Source organism: Calidris pugnax, unplaced genomic scaffold, assembly GCF_001431845.1.
Source record: "Calidris pugnax isolate Ruff unplaced genomic scaffold, ASM143184v1 scaffold41, whole genome shotgun sequence".
Lineage (NCBI taxonomy): Eukaryota > Metazoa > Chordata > Aves > Charadriiformes > Scolopacidae > Calidris > Calidris pugnax.
This window is the reverse complement of record NW_015094509.1, coordinates 17,482,250-17,505,779: the sequence shown is the minus strand read 5'-3', so window position 1 is coordinate 17,505,779 and position 23,530 is coordinate 17,482,250. Positions and strand designations below refer to the sequence as shown.

Genomic DNA, 23,530 nt, shown 5'->3' with positions numbered 1-23,530 from the left:
GGGGGGGGGGGGGGGGAGCGTTTGTTACCATGAAACAACCAAAAACTAAAAGAAAGCAGATTAAAAAAAATCATATATTCAGTACCAAAGGTTATAAAGGGTTGTGTCTCATTCATTTTACATCAAGGTTTTAACTGTTGACACACGCATCTCTGTCGGACAGGAGCGCTGAAGCTGTGCAGCTTGCTAATAGAGGAGAGGGCTTGTCAGCAGCATATTAATTCGATGAGATTGTGTTGTTTTCTGAAGCTTCTGACTATATTACATCTTGTATTACAGATTCCTTCTACAATCAGGTCTATCCATCAGGATAAAATCCTAGCACTTAGACAGCAGACACAGTTCTTGTGGGAGGCTTATTTTTCTTCAGTTGAGAAGATTGTATTGACTACACTAGAGGTGAGTAAAAATTGTCTGGGACCTTGCTGAGCAGCAAGGTTCTCTTACCTGTCCAGCTGCTCCTGTCCTGAGCCCGTGTTGGACCTTGGTTTTCATGACACGCAATTGGTCACTGGGAAGAAAGCTCGGCATCTTGATAAGTTTTCTCCCCGAAGGAAATACTTTCTTCATTATCAGAATCCGCATTAGAAAACTGGCACGGTGAAAAATGGGAGCTACCTGACACGTGGAGAAATTGTCATGTGTGATCTTACCTTTGCAAGGCTTTATGGCTTATGAATCACTATCTCTGTCATTGGTAGGGAATGTGTCTCTTTAAGAAACCTTTCTGGAATTCATTTTGGAAAAAATATTACTGTAAAGCTCTTCCTTGACCATTCCTTAACATTTTGATGCTTTGTGATGGGGTTGTTGGTCTGGCTGAAGGAAAACGGGTGGTTTGTAAATCACCGTGTCTTATCTTCACCCACAGGGTAAGGGAAAGGCCTGATCATCCTTATAAAATATTAATAAATAATCATAATTAGACTACTATTAAACAGGGAGACAGATGATCTCAAATGTGGAGAGAATGCTTTCTGAATTCAGAGACGGAGGAGAGATGAAAGGCTCTTTAGAAGTAGGGCCCAGGCTACAATTTCAAAAGCCGGTTTCTCTTCTAATTGTTTTGCAGTTTTGCACATAAATTTTTGACACACTTTTACCACTGAAAGTGGCTCGCTTTGTAGGTGCAAATGCATTCGTCTTATGCTAATGCTTCTGCAATTGCACCCATCTTTGTGAACAGTTGTAGAGCCCCACGTTCCCCGCTGTGCCTGCTTTCCCCTGAAAACTGCCCCTGAGTGCTGCTGCCCGCAGCCCGGGTGCCCGTGGCTCATCTACCTCCAGCTGCTGAAAGACTGTCCCTTAGGTTGTTCTGCGCCAGTGAGGAAAACCAGCCGGGGAACATTTTCGGAGCCCCTGGCATAGCTGTGCTCACAACCCTCTCCTCCCCCCAGAAGAGCACGTCTTCATCTGTGCTGCCTGTTGGGAACTGCTCTGCATCCTCAGACTCCCCATAAGCACTGATGAGGTGGTGATAATTACTACAACCCATGCCAGGATCGGACTAAGAAAGCTGTAAGACCACATGGCAATGCTCTCAGTCTAATTTACCCTTACAGAAGTACCCTTAGGGACAGCCAGGGAGCCTCCTGTGTCACCTGCCCCTTCCCTGCATGCCCCCTGCTATCGTTAGGGATTGCTAGAAGGAGAGGGGTGTGTGACTCTCCCCCCGTCCCTCTCCTGCCTGTGCTGGGGCTGGTCTCGAGGGGACGTAACCTGCAGCCCCCCCGGCCGTGGTGTCCATCGCATCAATTCCAGCACTCACAGATGTGTCTTTAGCTCTGCCCTGGGACACATTGGCCCATGTGGCCTCAGGTGCCCAGGGGACAGCAAAACCCATAATAGAGCTGAAGCAGCTGGGCAACCAGCAAGCTGGCATTTCAGCTTGGAGGGGAAAAACTAAAGCAAACTCAAAAATCTTCCTGGAAGGTTTAATGTATGCCTGGTGTGGAAGTGATGTTCTGGGCTTTTCATTTGTTTGCGAGGGTGGTTTTGGTTTGAGGGTTTTTTTGTTTATTTTTTTATTCAGGACTCTCGGAAATTTTTGAGACAGCTGAGAGGGATTCTGTTCTTATGAGCAGATACTCATTTCACATTTCAACTTTTCTAAGTAAAGTCCTGAGTTAACTTTCCTTAGGAAAGGAATAAAACAGTTAAGAGTGATTTTTGGTGTCTGAAATCTCCAAGCAGTATATCCTCTTCTTAAAATCTGATGCCTGGAAGTAAATTCCTGGCAGGATTATTTTTTTTCGGGTGGATGTTATCCATCTTCTGTTGTAACACACTTGTGTCAGAGTGCTCTGATGATGCTAGATATCATCAGAATAATCACTTGCCTACTGACTGCACTGCTGGTACATGTCCACGTGTGAGGATATCAGTACAGAAAAAGTCTTCACCAACTCAGATGTCTGCAAGGACATCACAGCTCTCCTCTGCCCTTTATCCTGGACACCTCTGAAAACATTAAGTCACAGTTTAAGGTCCTTGATCTTCTTGCAGTATTTGGTGGCCTGAACCATACAGCTCACAGCCCAAAAATTAGAGGTTTGAATCATCTGGCCAGCAACCCCGTGTTGCAGGCACAGAGGAACTGCCCAATGCCATGGACATGGTGTGGGTTAGGAAAGGATGTTCATGTCTGCTGTAGGCTGGTGAGTGGGAGTGCTGGCAGCAGGCTGCAAACAGCATCTGGACACATGTTCCAGTCTATCTGTACTTCTTCAGCTTGGTCTTCTCTGAAAACAACCCCCAAAACATCCCTAAATCCCTATGTGGCGTGCTCAGTTGGGTAGAAGAGAGGAGAGGGACAGCACAAAGTACAGAGAAGAAAAGTTTGATATTTGGCCAGGGCATGTTGAGAAGCAGCAAAGATTAAGGCAACATGTGAACTTTTTGAAGTGTGAGGATGAGAGAGACAAAAATATTTGACTATTAATGAATTCCAAAAAGAAAAGGGAGTTCTTACCAGAGATCGTTACCCCTTCCTTCTCTTATTAAACTTACTGTCATGTCCCATCATTGAAGAGACCATGTAGCTGCTGTCTGTCTCTGCAACATGTGCAACACTATACGTTCTGTCTTTTAATTGATTGGCCCTCCATGTTATCTTTTTTTATACTTTTCTGTTCTCTCTCTGCCAAGTTGTCTTTTCTCCCCTCTATCGTGACAGACAGCTATGTTTCTTACACACAGCGTGTTAAATTAATCTTCCATTTTTTAACTGTGATGAATGGCCGAGGCCATCTCCCCGGTGGGTGTGGGACGGGGCTGGTGAGATGTGAGTGTGCCCGAGGTGCACCGCGGGCTGTGTGGCACCAGGGACCTGCTCCGTGTTAGAGCTGCACTCGCTCCGGGGGCACCGAGGCAGCCCTGAGTGCCAGCCATGTGTTTTCCCTGCAGCCTTGTTGGCTACCAGCGCCATGGAAAACTCCACCGTCTGTGAAAACCTCCTGACCGTGTAAATTCACAGACTTCTCCTTATCTGATTGCGCCCCAGTTCTGAGAAAGCAGGAGGAAGGAGCTGTAATATTTAGGCTTTGTCGTAAACACTCGAAAATACACTTTCTAGGTTCTGTCTTTGTTTAGTGGCATAACTTGCAGATGGAGAAACAGCAGTCATTGTCTTTTTTTTTTTTCCTCTCCCCACTACCATGCAGGAGATCTGACAACTGATACACCTAACTTTCCAAACAGAAATACTCAGATACGCTCTTGTCAGCGATGGAAATACAGTCCTAAGTCTGTTATTCTGAGACCAAAATAAAAATTAAATTGACTTAGGCATGTGAGTGAATTACTGCATATTAGCTATGGTAATTGCTGTAGGCAAAAGTAAGACAAGCATGCAAACAACTAACATTTGCCCCAGTTCAGCAGTATGTATATCGCCACCAGCAGTGGATTGTATAGCAGAATGTAACTGATGTTTTAATGGGTTTTTTTCGTGGCAATCAAAAATTTGAGGAAAACCACTGCATGTGGCAACACTTATTCATGTTCTGTATTGACCAAATGTCCCTGAACTCAGCTGCCTACAGAATTTTTAGCTTGTTTAGACTCCAGCAGCTGCTTTTGTTCAGCTTGTGTTGGGTCTTTTGGCCTGCTTTTGGTTTTCCTATGCTGTGGGTATATATCTTCTTTAGTTTCAGATTCTAAGGCCAGATGAGGGATCAGATTTAGTCCAACTTCAGAGCCATGGAGTTTCACCCAGATATGCCTACGTTAATGCCAGAGGCGTTAGCTTAGGAGAACCAGCGTGTTCTTGGCACTTGAGCTCTGTGCAACTCATAAACTGCCAATTACGTGAAATCTCTGTAGCCGACCCAGGGGAAAATTCTTTCTTTGCCATGCCCCAGCCCTTTGCAGTGTCCCATCTCCAGACCCACCAACCTCCGACGCTCTGATGCAAATCTGTAAGAACACGTGTCCCAACAGCAGATTGGGCTTAGAAAGTTGCATCTTATTTGGAGGCTGAATTTGTCCAGTTGCAGCTTCCGACCCCAGAATCTTGTTATGCCTTTGCAGCAAGTTTGAAAAAGCTCCCATTGGGTTCTTGCATACTGGCAGTTGAGCTGAAGTAACTGTAATTGGTTTTATAAATATACATTAATTGTATTTTATATTTTTACACTATCTTTTTTTTGTGGCTTGTGGTATTCCAGATGATAAAGTAGATGACCTAGCAATCTGTTCTGACCTTAAAAATCTAGGAATCTATGTTTATGGCCCTGTATAGAGACAGACAGTAATTGCCAAAAGATCTTTTTCTGCTTTGTCCAAGAAGGAACTGTTGTAGAACTGAGACACTGAATCAGTGATGTATCCGAATGCTAATATCCCTTTATAATTAAGCAAAAATGAATAATTAGTGCAGCCTGATTTGCTGGAAGTCTTTGTGGTTTTGAATGCTCTCATTATCTCAAAATAATACCTAGCTTTGTAATGTCATCCTCAAATAATTATCTTCTGTGAGTTCTGGGTAGTGAAACTGACAATGAACTAATCGGGCTTACAACTCCTAAGATACTCTAATAGACAAAATATTTGACTTGAAATACAAAATGCAATGAATTGCAAGGTCCCCGTGTCCAGAGAGACTAATGAGGTGCTCTGAAACTTACTGCACAAAGCCTGAGCTGCTGAAGTGGTGTCAAAGTGTGCAGGTTCTGTGTCATTTTAAGAAAGATTAAGCAGGAATATCTAGCAATTTGTGTGCTTCAGCTTTTTGCAAAATGAGTGATGATTCCAGTCAGCTGGAGTCTCTGACGCTTCTACCAGTGGCTATTACAGTCTATTTAAAAATCATCGCCTCTCTTGTTTTCCAGATTATTCAGGACAGAATATTTAAGCACATATCACGTAACAGCTTAATATGGAACAAACATCCTGGAGGGTTATTTGTACTGCCACAGTATTCCTCATATCTGGGAGATTTTCCTTACTACTATGCTAATCTCGGTGAGTGAATCCTTGCTATAATCTAGTGGTATTTGGAATCTCTAGTGGAAATTTGGAATTTGATCTTTGAGTAGTATGTGCCAAGTGACTTACCATTCATTTCTAGTTAATGATGCCTTTCGTTTATCCTGTCTCAGTCTCCCCTGCCCACTGTAGATTGGAATGTCTCTGGCTCATCAACATGCATCATGTGCCTCTTACTTGCAAAGACTGTTTTAAAAAAAATCTATGTCCCTTCATACTTTTCAGTTGCCAGTAATTAGTGCCCGAGTTGCTGACCCATTCGTGGCCCGAGGGGACATAAGAGGAATAGCTTTTTGCTTTCTTTGTTTATTTGTACTTAGCAAATTGGAAAAGTGGTAATTTACCCATGACACTTGTTATTGGAGTGCATAGTTGGTATGGATTTATTCTCCGTGCTGTGTGTTTTCATATGGATCCCACTGGAAGGAATGCACAGGGCTTAGGTTCGTGGCTCTTTCCTGAAGCAGAGCTTAAACACTGAGTTCTGGGGGGAGGCTGTGCCTGCAGGCTGGAGTGATCCTGCTTCCCAGGCTCCTGCTACTTTTGGCTCAGCCTGTGCCATCCCACTGGTGAGGCTCTGTGCTGCTCACCTGCTAAAAATTCACAGTTACTGTGTTAAAGAGGGAGAAGAAGCTTTCTGTGGGAATTTTGATGAAAAATGACTGTGACCCCACACAGATGAATTTAGATAAGACTGAGAGCAGTAATGAAGGGTAGACGCCAGTAGGATCTGTTATTTTAGGCAGAAAAGGAAATCGTAGAGAGACAAAAATACCGGAATGTAAGGCAAGGATGCAAGCAGAATTATCAGCTCAGGAGGTAATTGAAGAGGCATGTGGATGGAGATCGACCCAGAAAGAGCAAAAATCTGACAGAGGCTGTAATGGAACTGAGGAAACTGAACAAGCGTTTGGAAGTTGTGGAGATAATCTGTAGAAAACATCAAGCATCCAGAGCCAGGCAGCAAAACAGAACCTGTGTCAAGAAAGACATTTGGTGGAACAAGCTAGATGTCGATATTATCTGTGGGACAAACTCGATGAAAGAAAGAGATTGAGGACATCTGTGGAAATAGTAAGGAAAGGCAATAATTGTGTTGGAGTCAGGGATTTCAGAGGGTGTGGGAGTTAAAGGGAAGTGTGATCTCCTCTGAAGCATCTGGTATCCTAGTATCCGAGACAAAAGGAGATGGCCTAAAAAAACACGGCAAGGTTCATATTAAGTGCAGAATTTTTTTTGTATCTCCAGAGTCCTTTAGTCTGTACTAACCAGGACAGTTCTGTCTTTACTGAACACATATCTCTTCACTTCAGGTCTGAAGCCTCTTCCCACATTCACTGCCGTTATCCACGCAGTAACTCCCCTGGTTTCCCAATCTCAGCCTGTGCTGAAACTCCTGGTTGCTGTAGCCAAGTCCCAGTACTGTGCACAGGTAAGCAGCGCTGTGTGGCTGTCACTCACATGGGAGGCAAAACCACTGTCCCAGGAGTGAGGAGCCTACTGACTTCAGATCTTCTCAGTCCTGTTTCAAACCCCTGTTTCAATTCTGATGTTTCTTTTCTCTGAGATTTCTGCTGTCTGAGACCTGCGTGTGTGGGAAACAAAAATTCTGAGTATAGTGTGAGTGGAATAGACAGTAATTAAACCCTTTGTTTCATGAGGCTGGCCAAATAATGACTGCACTTTAAAGATCAGAATCGCATGTGCTGCAAATTGCTAAAGGATGTCCTTGCCTCAAGAACCCCGATGTGATCTTCCTTCCTCCTGCTGTGGCTCTTAGTCTCAGCAGTGCTAGGATTTTGGCTTCTCTAAAAGAAACCCTGGGGAGTTCAGTAGGAGCACCCTCTTGCAGTGGAGTGTCACAAGTGGTTTAGCCTTCAATGAGAGCTGAGGTAAATTGGTGACATCCGTATGACCTGGCCTAGACAGAGACTTCCTGAGTTCCTATGCAGCCCATGTTTGCCTGAGAGGATGTGTACTGTAAATAGTCAGGGTGGGGGAAATTACTGTAGGAAGTGTTATTTTTGTACAGATTTGCATCATTGTTGTTGACTTTGAAATTCCTAACTTGAATTTAACATGTCTGTCTGGAGTCTCTCTGGGTTTGGACTGCATTGCCACTAAGCTCTCTCTGATCATGGTCCAATGTTCTCTTTCAGATTATTGTTTTATGGAATTGTGATAAACCCCTCCCAGCCAAACACCGCTGGCCTGCCACTTCTGTGCCTGTCATAGTCATTGAAGGAGAGAGCAAGGTAGGTGGAAAGAAACATCGTAAAAGATCACATATATTCTCCAGTGGGACCAGAATTTATTTTTCCAGCTGCTTTGGTGAAAGCTTTGTAGTTCCCAACGGTGTGACAGCTCCTTTCTGTTCCATGGCCCTTTGAACCAGCTTGGTCACAGATTTGTGTTTCATGCATGAGGCCCTATGCTCTCAGAAATCATCACTGTGGCAATTAATGCCATAAATCTGAAATTCACAGGTGGGACCCAGTTTTGAAATGTAGTCCCAAGAGTGAGTAGTGCTGACCCCATCTTTGGAGATTTCTGTCTCTCTGCAGGTGCATGAAAGTAGTGATGCAGCTGGATTAATTGAGTCTGAGCAGTCAGATGCAAGACTTGGGGGTCAACAGTGGACTCAGAAGCAGAGAAAAAGATGAGAAGGAATGGTGTTAACGTGCCTTTGAAACGTAGCTTCTCTCATGGCCTTGCAGGGCACTCTTGCCAGTGGTGGGATTCCACCACCCAAAAAAAGGAAGGGCCAAGGGACACTTGCGTGAGAACAAAATCACCGTGTTGTCTCTTGCTGTGCAACACACTTGTTCCTTTGCACTTCCACAAATTCAAAACAGACACCACCCAGATGAGAAAAGAGGAAAAGAGGGTTTTTTTTTTTTTTTTAAATCCACACTGAAGTAGATTGTTCCTTTACAAATGCAGGCCCGAGAGAAGCAAGACTTCTTGCTTCTAGACTCTGACTGAGACAGATTTGGGCTGGTCCTCTCTGCAGTCTCTCTCAGCTGGCTCTCGAGCTCTGCATTTGCAAAGGGAACTTTTAGTTGCTTTGGCTGTACAGTCCTGTTGTGAATTTGTAGTCCTGTCTTTGGTCTTTTCCCCCAGTCACCTTAACAAGGCAAAAGCGAGAGCCCTGCGAGGCTGGCAGCTGATGGCTCTTGCCTTAGCGACCCGTGTCAACACTGTCGGGAGGGTTGCTGCAGGGCCAAGAAAGGTTGCAGTGATTTCTGAGTCTTTTGAACGTTGTGGGGTTTTATTCTTTCTTTTTGGAAAACTTGCAGAGGTGAGCTAGAGGAGAAAATCTCTGACCAGCTCTAGAGTATTTGTAGAAATTGGCCCAGGCGCTGTTTAGATTACAAATGAGTCTCCTGAGTACACAAAGGTGTGTTTATAGTGGACGATCTCTTCCCACTAATACCCCAACGGATGCCAAATGGCTTCACGTGTGGAAAAGCTGTTTGTTTGGACCAAGCCTGCAGAGCCAGAGCAGTGCAATTCAAAGGTTGCACAAAGGAACTGCTTTTCATCTTCAGTCTTAACTGAAGCATACTGGCAGGCACAGTTACTCTGTGCAGGTAATCACAGAGGTCTGCCTTTACCTAACCTTCACTCTTCCTCATGAAATCTTAGATATAGTATCACACCTGTTTTACAAAAGGAAGCTTCAGCTCCAAAAAATAATGTATGGGTCGTCCCAACTGTTTTACTATTTGACAATTTTACACATTCTGTAAAAGAGCTGGGGTAAGAATGCTGGTCTCCTGCCAGATGCTTGCTCTGCTTTGCCTTTGTGTAAGCAGAGCAAAGCCATCAACCGCTGCCAGATCACCTCTTCCTCTCAGCCACCACCTCCCTGGACCGAGGCCATCACAGCGATGAAGGGATGCTCTCCAGACAGACACTTTGAACCTCCTGATTATAGAGACAGGGCTCTCTCTGAGTCGGGACATAGATTTAGGGACCTGCTTCCAAACAGGATGCAGGGGATGCAGAACTGACCATGGACATTATGAGGGATGTGTAAAACGTCTCCATGTCCCTGTTTCCACACAGTGATTTCCTCGTACTGGGCCTGATTTTTGGAGTGTTTTCTTGGCATAATGAATTGGAAAAGAAGTCTATTAACTAGCCAGGATATTTTTCCTAGCAAATGAAGGAAACAAATAGTGTTGTGTCCTTGTTACTATTCATCAGTTCTCAAAAGGTGCTAATTAGTCTGCTAAAGAAACCATATGGATTCTCATTTCTTGCTGTTATCTTTTTGATCCCGCTTTCCTATCTATTTCCTATTGCTTTGAGAACTGTCCTGCCTTATTTTTTAAAAGCTTATTCTGCATACAGGCATATAGATTTTATATATATAGCTATACACTTAAGAACGTGACTTTTTAAAATGCTACACTACCAACATAGCAGGTGAAGCTGAACTGATACACATGTTCCTTAGCGTATTTTCCTTTAATAATGGAGAATGTTGCACCATTTGGCAGCAGCTCCCCGTGGATAGAACAGCGACACATGGAGACGGAGCTGTACCACTTTACAGGGGAACCATCCTGGTAGCACAGTGTCCTTCACACACAGCCTGGGCTGCTTGGCTTCCCGGCTGCATAACCTTATGAATCCTGCAAATCCTTCTCAGTGTTCATTATCTTTGAGCCTCACACCCTGTAGGAGGGCAGAGGGACAGTCCTAGTTACCAGGGAAAATGTCCTCCCTAAAGAAGCTGTAGGTACATCTCATTCTCAGTATGGACCATTGCAGTTCGTCACAGAATGAAAGCAGCATGGCCCAAAGAGGGAAGTCTGTTCAGAAATTACTCCTCAGGGAGAAGGTGTAGGCTGACTGCTGGGGTGATGAAAATGACAGTCTTTCACTCTTGAGCTGAAGGGTCCTTTCCGTCAGACAGAGATAAGGGATGTATCTTACACAAGAGGAAATAAGAATGAGGAATAAAATGGAGTATCTGCCGTGGAAATGAGTCCTTCAAGTGATTTTTTTTCCTCCCCTTCCTGCCTTGGATACCCACAGGTTATGAGCAGTCGCTTCCTACCCTACGACAACATAGTGACAGATGCAGTGCTAAGCCTGGACGAGGACACCGTGCTTTCAACCACTGAGGTAAGGGTCTCCGTCATCCTGGGAGTCTGGTGGCTCCTCGGCTCATCCTGAGCACAGCAGACAGGCTCTTTTCTTGCCTTTGCCAGCGAGCAAATGTTATAAGATTTCCTGCTACACTCCTCCGACTGAGCGTGTTGCACTTGTTTCAGCAACCCTGCCACTGCCTGCCATCAGAGGAGCTTTTCGCCCTGGTTAATTGGCTCATCATTAGCATATGGTTCTTAGGTTCTTTATTATTTTAGTAACATAGCTGCAGGCGGGTGTAGGCAGCCAAGAGCAGTCGGCTTTAATACTCTGTTCTCACTTTTCTGATTGGGGTAGCTTCCCCCCTCCACGTTATCAGTAGGGTGTAGGTGGGGAAGGAAGGGGTGTCAGCAGCGGGGGGCTGCTGTCGCTCCAGAAGACAGCGTTGCCACCCTAATCCAGGATTTCACCCAGGAATGCTCTCGCCATTGTGTCGCCCCATAAAATTGGAGATCTTTGCTAGTTTAGGTGTTAGAGTGTTTGTGCTAAGAGCAAGATAGCGCTAAGAAAAGAAAAATACTGTAGAAAACCAATTTTTACAACTGGGATGAGTATTGATTTCTGGAACCTCTTCCTGAGAACCACAGGGGAAACTGATGACAGTTTATATAGAGTGCAATATTTGGGAAATACATTATTAATGATGGCCAGGGAATAGCTTGAAGAACTCGATTTTCTTTTGTTTTTCCTTTTTTTTTCCCAATGTTCATGGTCCTTCTCGCTTCTCCCCACTTCACCTTTATAAAAATGCTTTTATATCAGTGATGGGGATCTTTCGCTGATGCTAGTACTGGTTATATGTCAGTGGAGAAATGCCTAACATTAGTCACCCGTCACTGCAATATACCCTAAGATGTCACCGAAGTTTTTCTAAATGGATGAGATTGCAACTGCTCTTCTGCCCAGTATGGATTTGTTGTGCTGTGCTTAGACTTCGGAAGTCTTAAGGCTCCTCCTCAGGAGGAGCCCCAGTAGCCCTCTTCTCCTGCACAGGTGGAAGAAGTAGTTGGCATTGAACTTGTTTGATACCAAGGTTACACCTTGGTAGTTTCTGCTAGATGAGGAAGAATATGGCTGCTGCCAAAGCACTTGTGTTCAAACCCCTGCACAGCCAAAATAAAACCCGAACCAAACCCAATAAAAGACACTTATCCTAGGGCTGGAGTTCCTAAGCAGTTTGTTGCTCAGGATGAAGGGTCTTGTCTCAGCTGCCCTGGAGGCTGTGGTAAGACCTGTCAGGGACTTCATTGCACTGTGGTGGTATTTACAGCAATCCAGCCTGTGGATTCCATGCAGATTTGGGGCTTTGTTTTGTTTTGACTGGTATTTAGTCATCATCCAAACTTTGGAGTCATTCAGACTTCTGGAACACATATGAAATAAATAGTGTTTCTCATTCGGCTTGGCCACGTTTTACCCTAAACATTCTGAAACGCAAATATTTGTTGTGTGAGACAACATACACATTTCTTTGTGGCTTCTCCCCTCCTGTGAGCAGCTTGCAGCCGATGCTGCGTGTTTGCCTGGTGGGTAGTGGCTCCACGAGCCCCATGGCCCCTGTGGCCATGAGAGAGCCAGCTGGCCAGCCCTCAATAGCACCCGCCTCGCAGCTTCAGCCTGCCCGTGCCAGGGTCGGCGGCTCTCTGGAGGCTTTCTGTGAAGAACTGGGGCCTTTCTATCCCTTCAGTTCCCCCATGGTATGGCCTAGGCAAAGAAACAGCGCCTTGAAACACTGACATGAAACGCATGGTGTGAAACTGCCCTTGAAACTGGCTGCTGATGGGTGGCCGCTGCGGCAAAGCGTCAGGGCCCAGAGAAGGCAATTTAGAAAGGTGGTCAGACATGATGACATTCCTGTTGGGAGGAGCAGTCACCAGGCACATCCTCCACTTGGTCAGGCTCTAGCGTAGTAAAGGTTTTCTGTTCACAACAGAAGGGTGTGTAATTGCTCTTGTGAGAGGAGCTGTGTCACATGCACAGAGGGACGTTTGCCTGGGAAGTGATTAGAAATCAGCACGGGTCAGAAGTGATATGGGGGTTCAAGAGACTGGCAGCACGGCTGGCTTTTCCTGCTGATCAGCTGAGTGATACTGCTGCTCAAAATTATATAGGGAGAGGACTGGGGGTTTTTAATAGAGGGATTTTTCTCCTAGAGTGGTTGCTTTAGTGCATCTCACTGGTACAAGGACAGATACTTGAAAGCACAAGAGAGGGCACTGAGTGCAGCTGCTTTATTATTTATTTAAGTTTGAGATTCTCAGACTTCTCTAAAGAAAACAGATGTCACGTTTTATGGGAAAGGCCTTTACAGGGAAAAAAAAAACTTTAGTTCTTTCATGTGGTATTGATTTGGATGAGATCAGAACTATCACAACGGTAACTGGTTTGTGCACATTGTCTTTCTAGTTGGCCTCAGATTCCTTGAAACAACTTGAAAGAAAATAACTAGTCCCTAACTTTGTGTTCCAGTACATGTGCGACTCTTCTGTTTCATAAAAACACTTCTATATGAGAGAAGTCTGACAGTAATCACACAAAATGTGACTGTTCTCAGAGCATCTATTCTTTATCTAACCTCTACACCCTTGACTTTGGCTGGGTTCTTGGAAGGTTTTTCAAGTATTTTTCAGCAAAGTTTTAGGTCCCTGGAGTTTTAGGTTCCCCTGGAGGGAACTTGGTGTGCAGTGCAGAAACAAATCCCTCATTTTCTTGGGTTTGACTGGGACAGTTAGAATTGTCTTTAACTCTTTTTAAATTTTCAGTCTAGCTTGAGCTCCAAAGCCTAAGTTGAAGTGAAGGGACAGCCAACCAACTTTACAGTGATAGAAATCTTTCCATATGTATTTTTACCAAACTCCTTTCAAATCTAGTGCTGATGAGCCTTCTGCAAACTACCCCAATCATCCCTTTCTCAGTATCACCAGGATTTGCTTGGTGGGATCCTGGGGTAGCACTGTTCTGTCACCTCTTCAGTTCTCAGAGACGAGGTATTTAAATAGTTACAGCAGGACAATAAAATAAAAACCCACTATTGGCAGCATTTGACATCTTGTGGCTCATACAGTATTAAGCTTTTTTTTTTTAAGTGTAGCATCCTAAAGCCATTTAACTACATGGAACCTTATCTTCCTCTTTATTAAGCTATATGTTTAATCCTCTTGGTTATATAGACAGTCTTAAAAGTATGACCTGCATGTACCTCAGAGGCTCAAAATGGATGGAAAATACAAAAGGACTCGGAATTGATTGCCTGGTTTAATCTCACTGAGCCACCCTTATAATTTAAGGTGTTTGGCTCCTGATTTTCCAAGCTTTGTGTTGACAGTGCTGAAATGGTAGGGGAGATGCACAAAGATGGTGCAAAAGGTTCAGTTTACAACATAGCTATTACCACTCTATATTGCATCTAAGTATAAATACATGCACCTACACCCATTCTTTCTGTAACTTGAAAAGGTTTGATATGTAAAGGGCAAGCTTGAAAATGTTAATGTAATGCTGTGATGCTCTAGACTCCCTTTAACAGGAACCATTAAAATGTGCATAATTATAGGGCAAAATGTCAAGCAGTCAGTTTAATTTACTGATGAATACATAGAATTAATGTTTTGCAACAGTTCCAAGATTCTGAATTAGGAATTAGTGGCAAGGTAGTATTTTGTTTTGTTGACATTTGTTCAAACAATTTCGGTGTTCACTTGGCCTATGCCTTTGTCTGCAGGTGGATTTTGCCTTCACAGTTTGGCAGAGTTTTCCGGAGAGGATTGTAGGGTACCCTGCTCGCAGTCACTTCTGGGACAACACTAAGGAGAGGTGGGGCTATACCTCCAAATGGACTAATGACTATTCCATGGTATTGACAGGAGCTGCTATTTACCACAAGTAAGAACCCGAAGCATCTGCTGTCCTCCTTCTGTATGAAACAAAATAGTAAGGGGAGGCGGGGGGTGAAGAACATTCTTCCGGGGAGGGGAAAAACTGAAAAGATAATAAATGGGTCTACTTTTTATGGGGTAATAATTTAAGTTCTTGGTTTAGCTCTGGGGATCTGGTAATCATTATTGCGCTTGTTGGGTCTCTTTGAAGTCACTTGTGTTTTGAGGCAGTCGGACCGCTCTTTTTAACATCAGGAATTACACACTTCAAAGAGTTCCCGAATTCATTAAGCTGCTCGGCTGAATGGCCTGTAGCACAGCAGAAAGGAGGTTATGTCCAGACCAGCTCTGGGTATGTGTTGGCTGACAGCTGCAGACTGCAAAGTCTGCTGGCTACTCTAGAAGTGGAGTACAGTGGACACATCGCTGATCAGCGTATTCTCCATTTATGTTGGAAAACGCCCTGTTGTTAGGACTTCAGCAGACCAAAGGCCTCTCTAGATTTTAGGAAAAAATTCTGGAGTGCCTAACCCATATCCCTACAAAGGAAAAGACAGACCGTAGGGGATGAGAAAGGCCCAAAGGAGAATAATTTCAACAATAAGGACAGTAGTAGGCTGGTTTAATAGAGTTGTCTCCAACTGAACAGTTTTGAAGGAAGAGGTTGAGGATGAATTTATCAATGTTGTCTATCACATTATGGCAACGTGGTGCTCTCTCTCCTACTTCTCCGTTATCCTGATACTTAGGTCTGCATTATTTCTTTCAACCCGGTTATAAAAAACGAGTAAGTTTTGTTTCTCCATTATCACTATTTACTGTCTTGATGAGACAGTGATTTGTTCTCCCTTCTTCTTGGAGAATGGGACCAAAGAAAGGAAGTGGTGTATCCAGAGTTGCCTACAAAACGTGTGTCTCAACTGAGATGGCAATTTCCTGGAGTTCATAATCCCTGAAAGACCAGTGTCTTGTATTAATAATGCTGCTGTTGGTTTCCAGATATTATCACTACCTGTACACTCATTACCTGCCTGCCAGCCTAAAGAATATGGTGGACCAACTGGCCAATTGTGAGGACATTCTAATGAATTTTTTGGTGTCAGCTGTGACAAAATTGCCTCCAATCAAAGTAACACAGAAAAAACAGTATAAGGAGACCATGATGGGACAGGTATGTATCCACAGCATGTTGTAGCAGTTGGGATGTACTGATAATATAATGGTTTGACTTCTAGGTTAGGCTTACAGAGTGATACAATTCTGTCATTTTGTTTTTCGGTTTTTAGTTTAGCAGAACTGTAAATGGACTTTAAGTGTGCTTATTATAGTGAAGGAAAAGGAGAAATGGCAAACATCTACTGTGGGTGACAGCTTCTTTTCCTCACACACTGCTATTCACTGTGATTCCAAACTTACAGAACTGATGATTCTGATGACCGAACTTCTGTTAAATTCCAATTTTCTAATTAAATATTCCAGACCTAAGACCTAGTCATGGAATGCTAACAGCAGAAGTAAATTCTAAAAAGGTTTTCTATTTTAAATTATTATTAATGAATATAATGTACCAGGCTGTCCCTGTGCTATTTTAAAGTATATAGTGTGATTCGAGCACTGACATTGGACTGTCACAACAGAGGTAATTTGTGATATTAAAGCGTTTTTTCCCACAAGGAACATTTTGTCCCATGGTGACACCATCACTCACTAGCAGCCATGAAGTTCTTGCTTTAGGTCCTCTTCCAGCTCCTGGATAAGCACCCTGTCTTTGCAGAAATGCATATACCTTCTAGGAACAGGGATCCACAGTAACCTGGGGGCAGTTTTCCTCCTAGCCTGGGTGAGAGAGCGATGAGAGGAATAGCAAGTCCTGCAAGACCTGCAAGTCCTAAACATCCTCCCATCTGTGCTGCCATGGTGTCTGTAATCTGCACTACAAACCAGTACTGTGGTTACTGGGGGGCAGGAGAAAGAAGGGGCCCTCTCTTTTCCCCTCACATTTTCTCCTATTGGCTTTCCTTGGAGCTTTGACTGGGGAGAGGCTGTGCCAGTCTGTAGGCTCCCTTATCTGTATGGCACTGCACTCTCATCTGAAATGTAGGGAGTGTTCAGCAATTCTGACTCATCTGGGTACCCAGGAGACCTCCTATGAACAAGAAGGTGCCATCCAGAACATACCTATTGCTTCCCGTTTGAGCTTCCCCTCTCCACAGGGCCGTGCTTTGGCTGTTTGGCAGAGTCTGAACATCCATTTTTCTTTTTATAGCACGGGTGACTTGAGTCAGCCATGAACTATTACTCTCTCCTAAAGACAAGTTGTTCCTGCAGCTTTGGGAAATGTAATGGACCATGTTCATAATTCCTTGAAAGACAAATAAAAAATTAACATAACCTCAATGTTGTGACAGAGATTAATAGTCGTATGGAAATTCACTGTTAATGGCCAGAATGTCTGCTATAATCCTCTGGCAACAAGCTCTTGCTTGCTCTTTAGTGGCTCGGTATAATCAAGAGTCTGTAATCGATGCACATTATAACCTACCACTTGAGCTAAGCTGGACAGGCCTTGGACAAAGATCAAATCTGATACCACATTCATTTGGCAAGTCCCTGACTTTATCAGTTTCTTTGCATTTTAATTAACACACTTTGAGTTTATGAATTTATGTTTGTTTTTAAAGTATAGTGGAAACATAAGTGCTATAGAGAGATGCATGAGAAGTGGCACAAAACAAAACTTAGGTTCTCTGCATTTATAGGTTATCTTAAATAATAGTTTTATTATGTTTATACATGTAGTTTAGGTACAGATAGAGAATAATAATTGCTACAGAGTTGTTAGTGCCTTATTTTTATAGAAGTGCTGAATTTCAGTGGGCTTTCATAGGAATTGCAGCTGTCCTGAGCTTTGGAAAATCAGGCCATAGTGTTTTGCGTGTATGCAACCTGTGGTCTTTTTCTCGGGTCAGAGTTTAACATGATATAACTTCAAACTTCAGTTAATTTTCTCTGTCTGTAAGACGTACTTGTCTTATGCACTGGCCGTGGCCGGTGGGATTCCTGGAAGCGCCTGCTTTTCCCTGCAGGACATGTACATGCATGAGTAATGCCAAGCACCTGAAGACTTCTGCTAAACTGTAATTACTTGTGTATAGATTTCTGCAGATCTGGACTGCAAAAGTGCATTTTTGACCTGAGAAGCTATAATAATTGCAGGGTGTTTTCCTCTTACGACTAAATGGGCAGCAGCTGGCCAGAGGATGTGTACCTCCAGTGGAAAGCCATCTTGTGGCCTTCTTGTCTTTCCTCATGCTTTCTAAGGACTTGTTTTATCTCTGAAATATCTTGAGGGTTTGAAAAAATCCGGAGTGAGGGATGGGATGAAGTAGTGTGTTGGCAGCATCTGGGAGGCCTGCTGCAGGTGTCATGCTCCAGGTCAGGCTGCCTCATGGTCGAACTTGGGTCACCACGCTGCACTGCCCTCAGCACTGCTTTGAAAGCCAGGGGTCCATGGGAGTCCTGGTTAACAACAAGTTGACCATGAGGCAGCAATGTGCCCTTGTGGCCAAGAAGGCCAATGGTCTCTTGGGGTCCATTAAAAGAGTGTGGCCAGCAGGTCAAGGGAGGTTATCCTTCTCCTCTACTCTGCCCTGGTGTGGCCGCATCTGGAGTACTGTGTCCAGTTCTGGGCCCCCCAGTTCAAGAAGGACAGAGAACTACTGGAGAGAGTCCAGTGGAGAGCTACAAAGATAATCAAGGGAATGGAGCACCTCTCTTATGAGGAAAGGCTGAGAGACCTGGGTCTGTTTAGCCTGGAGAAGAGAAGACTGAGAGGGGATCTCATCAATGCTTATAAATATCGAAAGGGCAAGTGTCAAGAGGATGGGGTCAGGCTTTTTTCAGCAACAGGACAAGGGACAGTTGGCACAAACTGGAACACGGGAAATTCCATCTCAGCATGAGAAAAAACTTCTTTGCTTTGAGGGTGGCAGAGCACTGGAACAGGCTGCCCAGGGAGGCTGGGGAGTCTCCTTCTCTGGAGATGTTCCAAACCCGCCTGGATGCGTTCCAGCCCATCCTGCTCTGGGTGACCCTGCTTTGGCGGGGGGGAGTTGGACTAGATGATGTCCAACACCTACCATTCTGTGATTCTGTGGATGGCCAGCTCACCATCACCGGCTCCCGCTGCGGGCAGGGTGTCCTTCCCTTGTTGAGCAGATTCCAGCTACCGCAGCATGGCGTCGGCCATCCTTCCCCGCCATTTTGTTGTGTCATGGCTGACATCTGATTCCTCCTCTCCTCTCTTCTCCACACAGACCTCCCGGGCCTCGCGCTGGGCCGACCCCGACCACTTCGCCCAGCGGCAGAGCTGCATGAACACTTTTGCCAGCTGGTTTGGCTATATGCCGCTGATCCACTCGCAGATGAGGCTCGACCCTGTCCTCTTCAAAGACCAGGTCTCCATCCTGAGGAAGAAGTACCGAGACATCGAACGGCTCTGAGGAGCGCTGCCCAGGGGGACGGCCCGTCCCCGGCCGCCGGCGCCTGGAGTCAGACTGTGTCAGCGACAGCAAGCGCCCCGTCCCGGCCCCGGGGCCGGCTGCTCCGCACTGCGCCCAGCCGCCCGGCAGCCTCCTGTCACTCCAGACTAGGTCGTGTACAGTTTCATTATGGAACATTAAATAATTATTTTTGAAATGATTGCTATGCAGGTTTAAACTTTTTTAATGATCAAAAAAAAAAAAAAAAACCTATTAAAAACAGAGTTCTTTCTTTAATCAAAATTGTGTTGGTTGTGAATATTTCAAAGCTGCCGTTTCTTTTCTTTCATGCATTTGATTGTCGTTGCAATTTTCATTCATTTTCCCCCTGCAAAGTTAAACGCCTGAATCTCATGGGGAGAAAATGCAGCAGGTTCAGAAACAAACTGAGCACGGGCAGGACAGAACCGAAGTATTAGCGTTTCTCATTTACTCTTGACTTTTTAATTTTTTTGTTCTCGGTTTTCCCCAAGCCGGTAGCAGCCACTACGGCAAACCCCCTTGGGATGGATGGGAAACTGGAGAGCCCCCGAGCCAGGCGAGAGCGTAGATCCTCCTGGTGGGGGACCCCATGTTTAAAGGCAGTGGGCCTCAAAGGGGGAGAGGGACGGTGCTGCCGAGGAGCAAAGGGCTGGTGTGGAGCACAGGGAGGCAGTGCCGGTTGTGTATCCCGGCAGGAGAGGCGCATCCCCGTGGGTGAGCACCCCAGGGACGGGCACACACAGCCTGCCCGAGTCCCTGCTGCCCTGGGGACACTGGTGCCACTTGGCTGTGGCTTCTAAATTTCTAGAAGTAGCTTAGTCCTGAGGGCAAAAAGGGTGTTGGCAAAAAAAACAAAACCCAAAAAAAAAAAAAAGGAAAGCATGTTACTGCTTGCAACGCAGGAATTTGGCCTGTAACAAATTGGTTTATATGAAATCAAAGCATGGGCTTTTCTGTTTTGTCTTTTTCTTTTTTCTTTTTTCTTTTTTTTTTTTAAGTGCAAATGGGTGGAGAAATTCCCTCCTGGAGGTCTGACCCCTGAAGTAAGGTGCATGGTCAGACACTGGGTTCTGATGGCAGCGGGTGCTCCCGGGCGTCCTCGGGACAGGGTCACTGGGACAAAAACCTGCCCCTGAAATAACGGCATTGCTCACGCTCCAAAATGGTTTTATCATTTCAAATGGAAGTATTTTTAAAAGGAAATACTCCGGTTGTTTATTTCTCTGTAGTGCTTTGCTTATTTATCTGTTTCTTTCAATTGAAGAATGAAAACAAAAGCAGTGATTTGGGTCAGGAAGATGCCATTCCGATTTGCTAAGAAAATAAGCACTTTAAAACGTTTTGAACTCTCGCATTTTGATGAGGTGCATCTGAGGTGCTCTGTGACCATCGCCACCCCCCAAGAGCTCTGTTAAAGTCACAGTGGGATTGTTTAGTTTTGATGCCCAAAAGAGCAGCAAGCTTTTCTATACCTCATTCCTGTGCAAACAGAGGGTCTGGCAGCAGGGGTGAGGAGTAGCTGGAGTGGTCAGAAAGGTGGACCAGGATCATCATCAGTTTCATTCAGGCTCGGGCACTGCGTTGTTATTGGAGCTTTAAGCAACTCCCATAACCGGGGCATGCCTCAGTTTCCTCATTTGTAAAAGTAATAGTTACTGGTTGTAGAGGGAATGCTGTGAAGCCTGAGTAATCTCTCTTGCTTGTAACATCAGAATCCTGAAACAGTTGCTTTAAAAGTGCAAAATGCACATTGCCAGATGTTGGTATGACATGTAAAAACTTGCAAAGAATGCTGTGCTTTGCCTTTGTATTGCAGTATTTGAACAGAGCACAGCGAGGTTGGGCAGGAACATCAGGTTCCTCGCATTTTGTGGTAAATCTGAACCAAATCTTTAAAGGAATCTGCCAAAACACGTGTGAGTGCAGCCAGTGACTTACACTGCTGAGAGGAAGAGGTGCCACTTTTCCCCCCACTCCCATTGCTCTCCCAGCCCCTGGCCACGCTGTCTCGCCTCACACCTTCTGCCACCAGCTGCTCCTCTGAGCCCATACAACTCTAAAAGCACAGAAAACTGTCTGGTGATTTACTGGATATTTTTAATGCCATTTTAGAGAGTTAAATCAGCATGTGGAGAGAGGTGTAAAGAGGCAAGAGTTGGGTAGGCAGGGCCAGGGAGGGAAGGGGAGCAGGTTGTGCTCCTGTCTTTGCAGGGTGAGCTGCTAATTCAGCTCCCCACATCCCATAAAAACCCAAACCCCACTTCCCTGTGCTCCCAGGTCTGGGCTTGCTGATCTGTGGGGGAAGGTGAGGTCCCATGGTTTGATTTTCCAGGGTGAACGGCCCAGCAGCTCCCGTGCTGCTTTTTCCTCTGGGAGATCAGGCAGCTCTTTCGGGGACCAGAACAGGCCTTCTCCTTAGAGCCAGTTTTTGGAGAAGGTGTGGAACACGGGGTGAGGGTGGCAGGGCTCCCACTTTGCCGGTGTCCCCGTTTGCAGGGGGAGGTGTCCACAGGAGCACCCGCAGCTCGGGGAAGCGGTCGGTGGGCTGCAGCCGGAGGGGATGGGGAGAGGGAGAGGGAAGGAGGCGACCCTACAAAACCAGGAACTGCAATCCTGCTTGGGTTTTAGTTAATGCCATTTTGGGGCACGTGGGTTGGATTTTTAGTAAAAAAGGGAGTAGCTAACCAGTTTTTTGGAGCGCAGCGAGTCAGGCCAAGCTTTTAAGCTGTTTGACATTGTCCTACCGTCACTTTTTGGGGTGGCTGAAAAGAGAATGTGCTATGAAGCTCACTCTCAGTGTGATCCGAGGCCCTTTCTGTTTACAGGTCGCTAATTAAACAAGTGACAATGAAAGGCTGGGCTGCAGGCGGGATGCGGATAGGTAGGAGAGTCTCTCTTTGCAGCACGTTTCCCGGGCACAGCCATCCCTCTAGGAAAGAATGTGCCTCCAGAGTGGCCACCGGTCTCCGTGTCCCCGGGCCGGGGACCCAGGGGAAGAGCTGGATCCAGCTCGGAGACTCGGTGTGGTGCCGGCCCGCGCTCCTGAGGACAGGGGACATGCCTCCGAGCCTCCCGTGTGCGCATACCCGCCTTGGGTAGAGCTGTGTTGTTTCCTTAGTGAATGAAATCACCCTTTTACCACGTCCTACGTGCAAGTTAATGGTTCTTTCTTCTCCCGCCACCACCACCCCTTAATTCAGATGGTGCTGAAACAAGGTTCGCTCCTTGTTGCTCCTTTTGTAGTTTTTTTTTTAATTATTATTTTTCTTTAGCAGCAGGCTATGTTAGCCTTTACTTTACAGGTACTTGAATGCCTGATGACTTGACTGAGTGTTACGCATGTGGCCTTTCATAAAGGTTACTGACCTTAATTTAATCAGGGGTGAGATGGATGGATGAATGTGAATAGATCCATGCCATTAAAACAGAATAAAAGTAGGGATTAGAGTTTGGGAGAACTGATGAATTTTTAATTGAATTTATTAAAGGGAAAAAAAAAAAAGAGAGAAAGAAACCCTTCCCAGTTATAATTTGAATGAGATCTATTGCTGGAGGAGGGTTTCATAATGAGAAAAACGTGACACAAAAATAGGGGCAAACTTCCAGGATAGAAAGTGCCTGGCTCTCCTTGCGGTCCCTCGGGCTTGTACAAGGTTTTATTTGCCCTCTTTCTATTTTGTGGAAAAACTCTTAATTATTACCATAACTTTTTCTAGATGTGGATGTTTAAGCTTTGTAACAATTTTGCAGTGAACACGCTGGTGTGCTAATGCATGGCTATCGAGCGCTTTGATCATTTCCATCAGCAAACATCATGGATTTGATCAGTTTCAGATTGCAATTTCTTTTTTAGAGCCAACTTTGACAAAGAAATTAATCTTTCACCAATGAGCGCCTTTTAAAATAGCTCATTTACCAAAAGATGTCATTTGGAGAATGGAAGTAATCATTTGACGCTGAAGCAGTGAAAGAAACAGCTAGAAGTAGACTTGGATTTTTATTTTTTTTTTTAAATCTGTACATTCCCGATGTAGAATGCAGCATCTTCCTCTTTCTCTCTCCCCCCATATTGAAACTAAGAGTCTCCTCAGTGTGTGCCACAACGTCTGTATGGAATGTCAGCAATTCTATTAATTCCTCCAGTCACACACCCTCTCCCAGCACGGGGCGGGTTGGTGCTCCGCTCTTTTTTCCCCGGGCTGGCTCTGCTGTCTGTCCCAGAGACGTGGCCTTCAAGGGCACCAGCCCGACAGAGCCGCTGCCCTGGGCTTCACCAGGACTTCATGGGGACGGGACCGGGGGCTTCTGACAAGGGACCTTCCCCCTGCGGGCTCTCAGCTGGTGTCTGCTGGAAATGAAACCCCATCTCCCAAAATCTGGTACATCTCACCCTTGTTTAAAACTAAGTCACACTGGCCTTTATACCACTATTTTAACCGTCTTCACACACGTTTTTTTATGTTGGATTTAAATTCGGGGGAG

General features: G+C 45.1%; 1 protein-coding gene across 1 annotated transcript in view; it reads left to right on the top strand.

The window, feature by feature from the left end:
- Nucleotides 1–19,309, top strand: part of EXT1 (exostosin glycosyltransferase 1) — a 194,590-nt gene extending 175,281 nt beyond the window's left edge. Inside the window, exons 5-12 of the mRNA XM_014965212.1 lie at nt 280–399; nt 5,331–5,463; nt 6,801–6,919; nt 7,647–7,742; nt 10,537–10,626; nt 14,372–14,532; nt 15,525–15,696; nt 18,842–19,309. Coding sequence (XP_014820698.1) covers nt 280–399; nt 5,331–5,463; nt 6,801–6,919; nt 7,647–7,742; nt 10,537–10,626; nt 14,372–14,532; nt 15,525–15,696; nt 18,842–19,027 — 1,077 coding nt within the window. The 3' untranslated portion in view covers nt 19,028–19,309. The remainder of the gene's footprint in view (nt 1–279; nt 400–5,330; nt 5,464–6,800; nt 6,920–7,646; nt 7,743–10,536; nt 10,627–14,371; nt 14,533–15,524; nt 15,697–18,841) is intronic.
- The last annotated feature ends 4,221 nt before the right edge of the window (nt 19,310–23,530 follow it).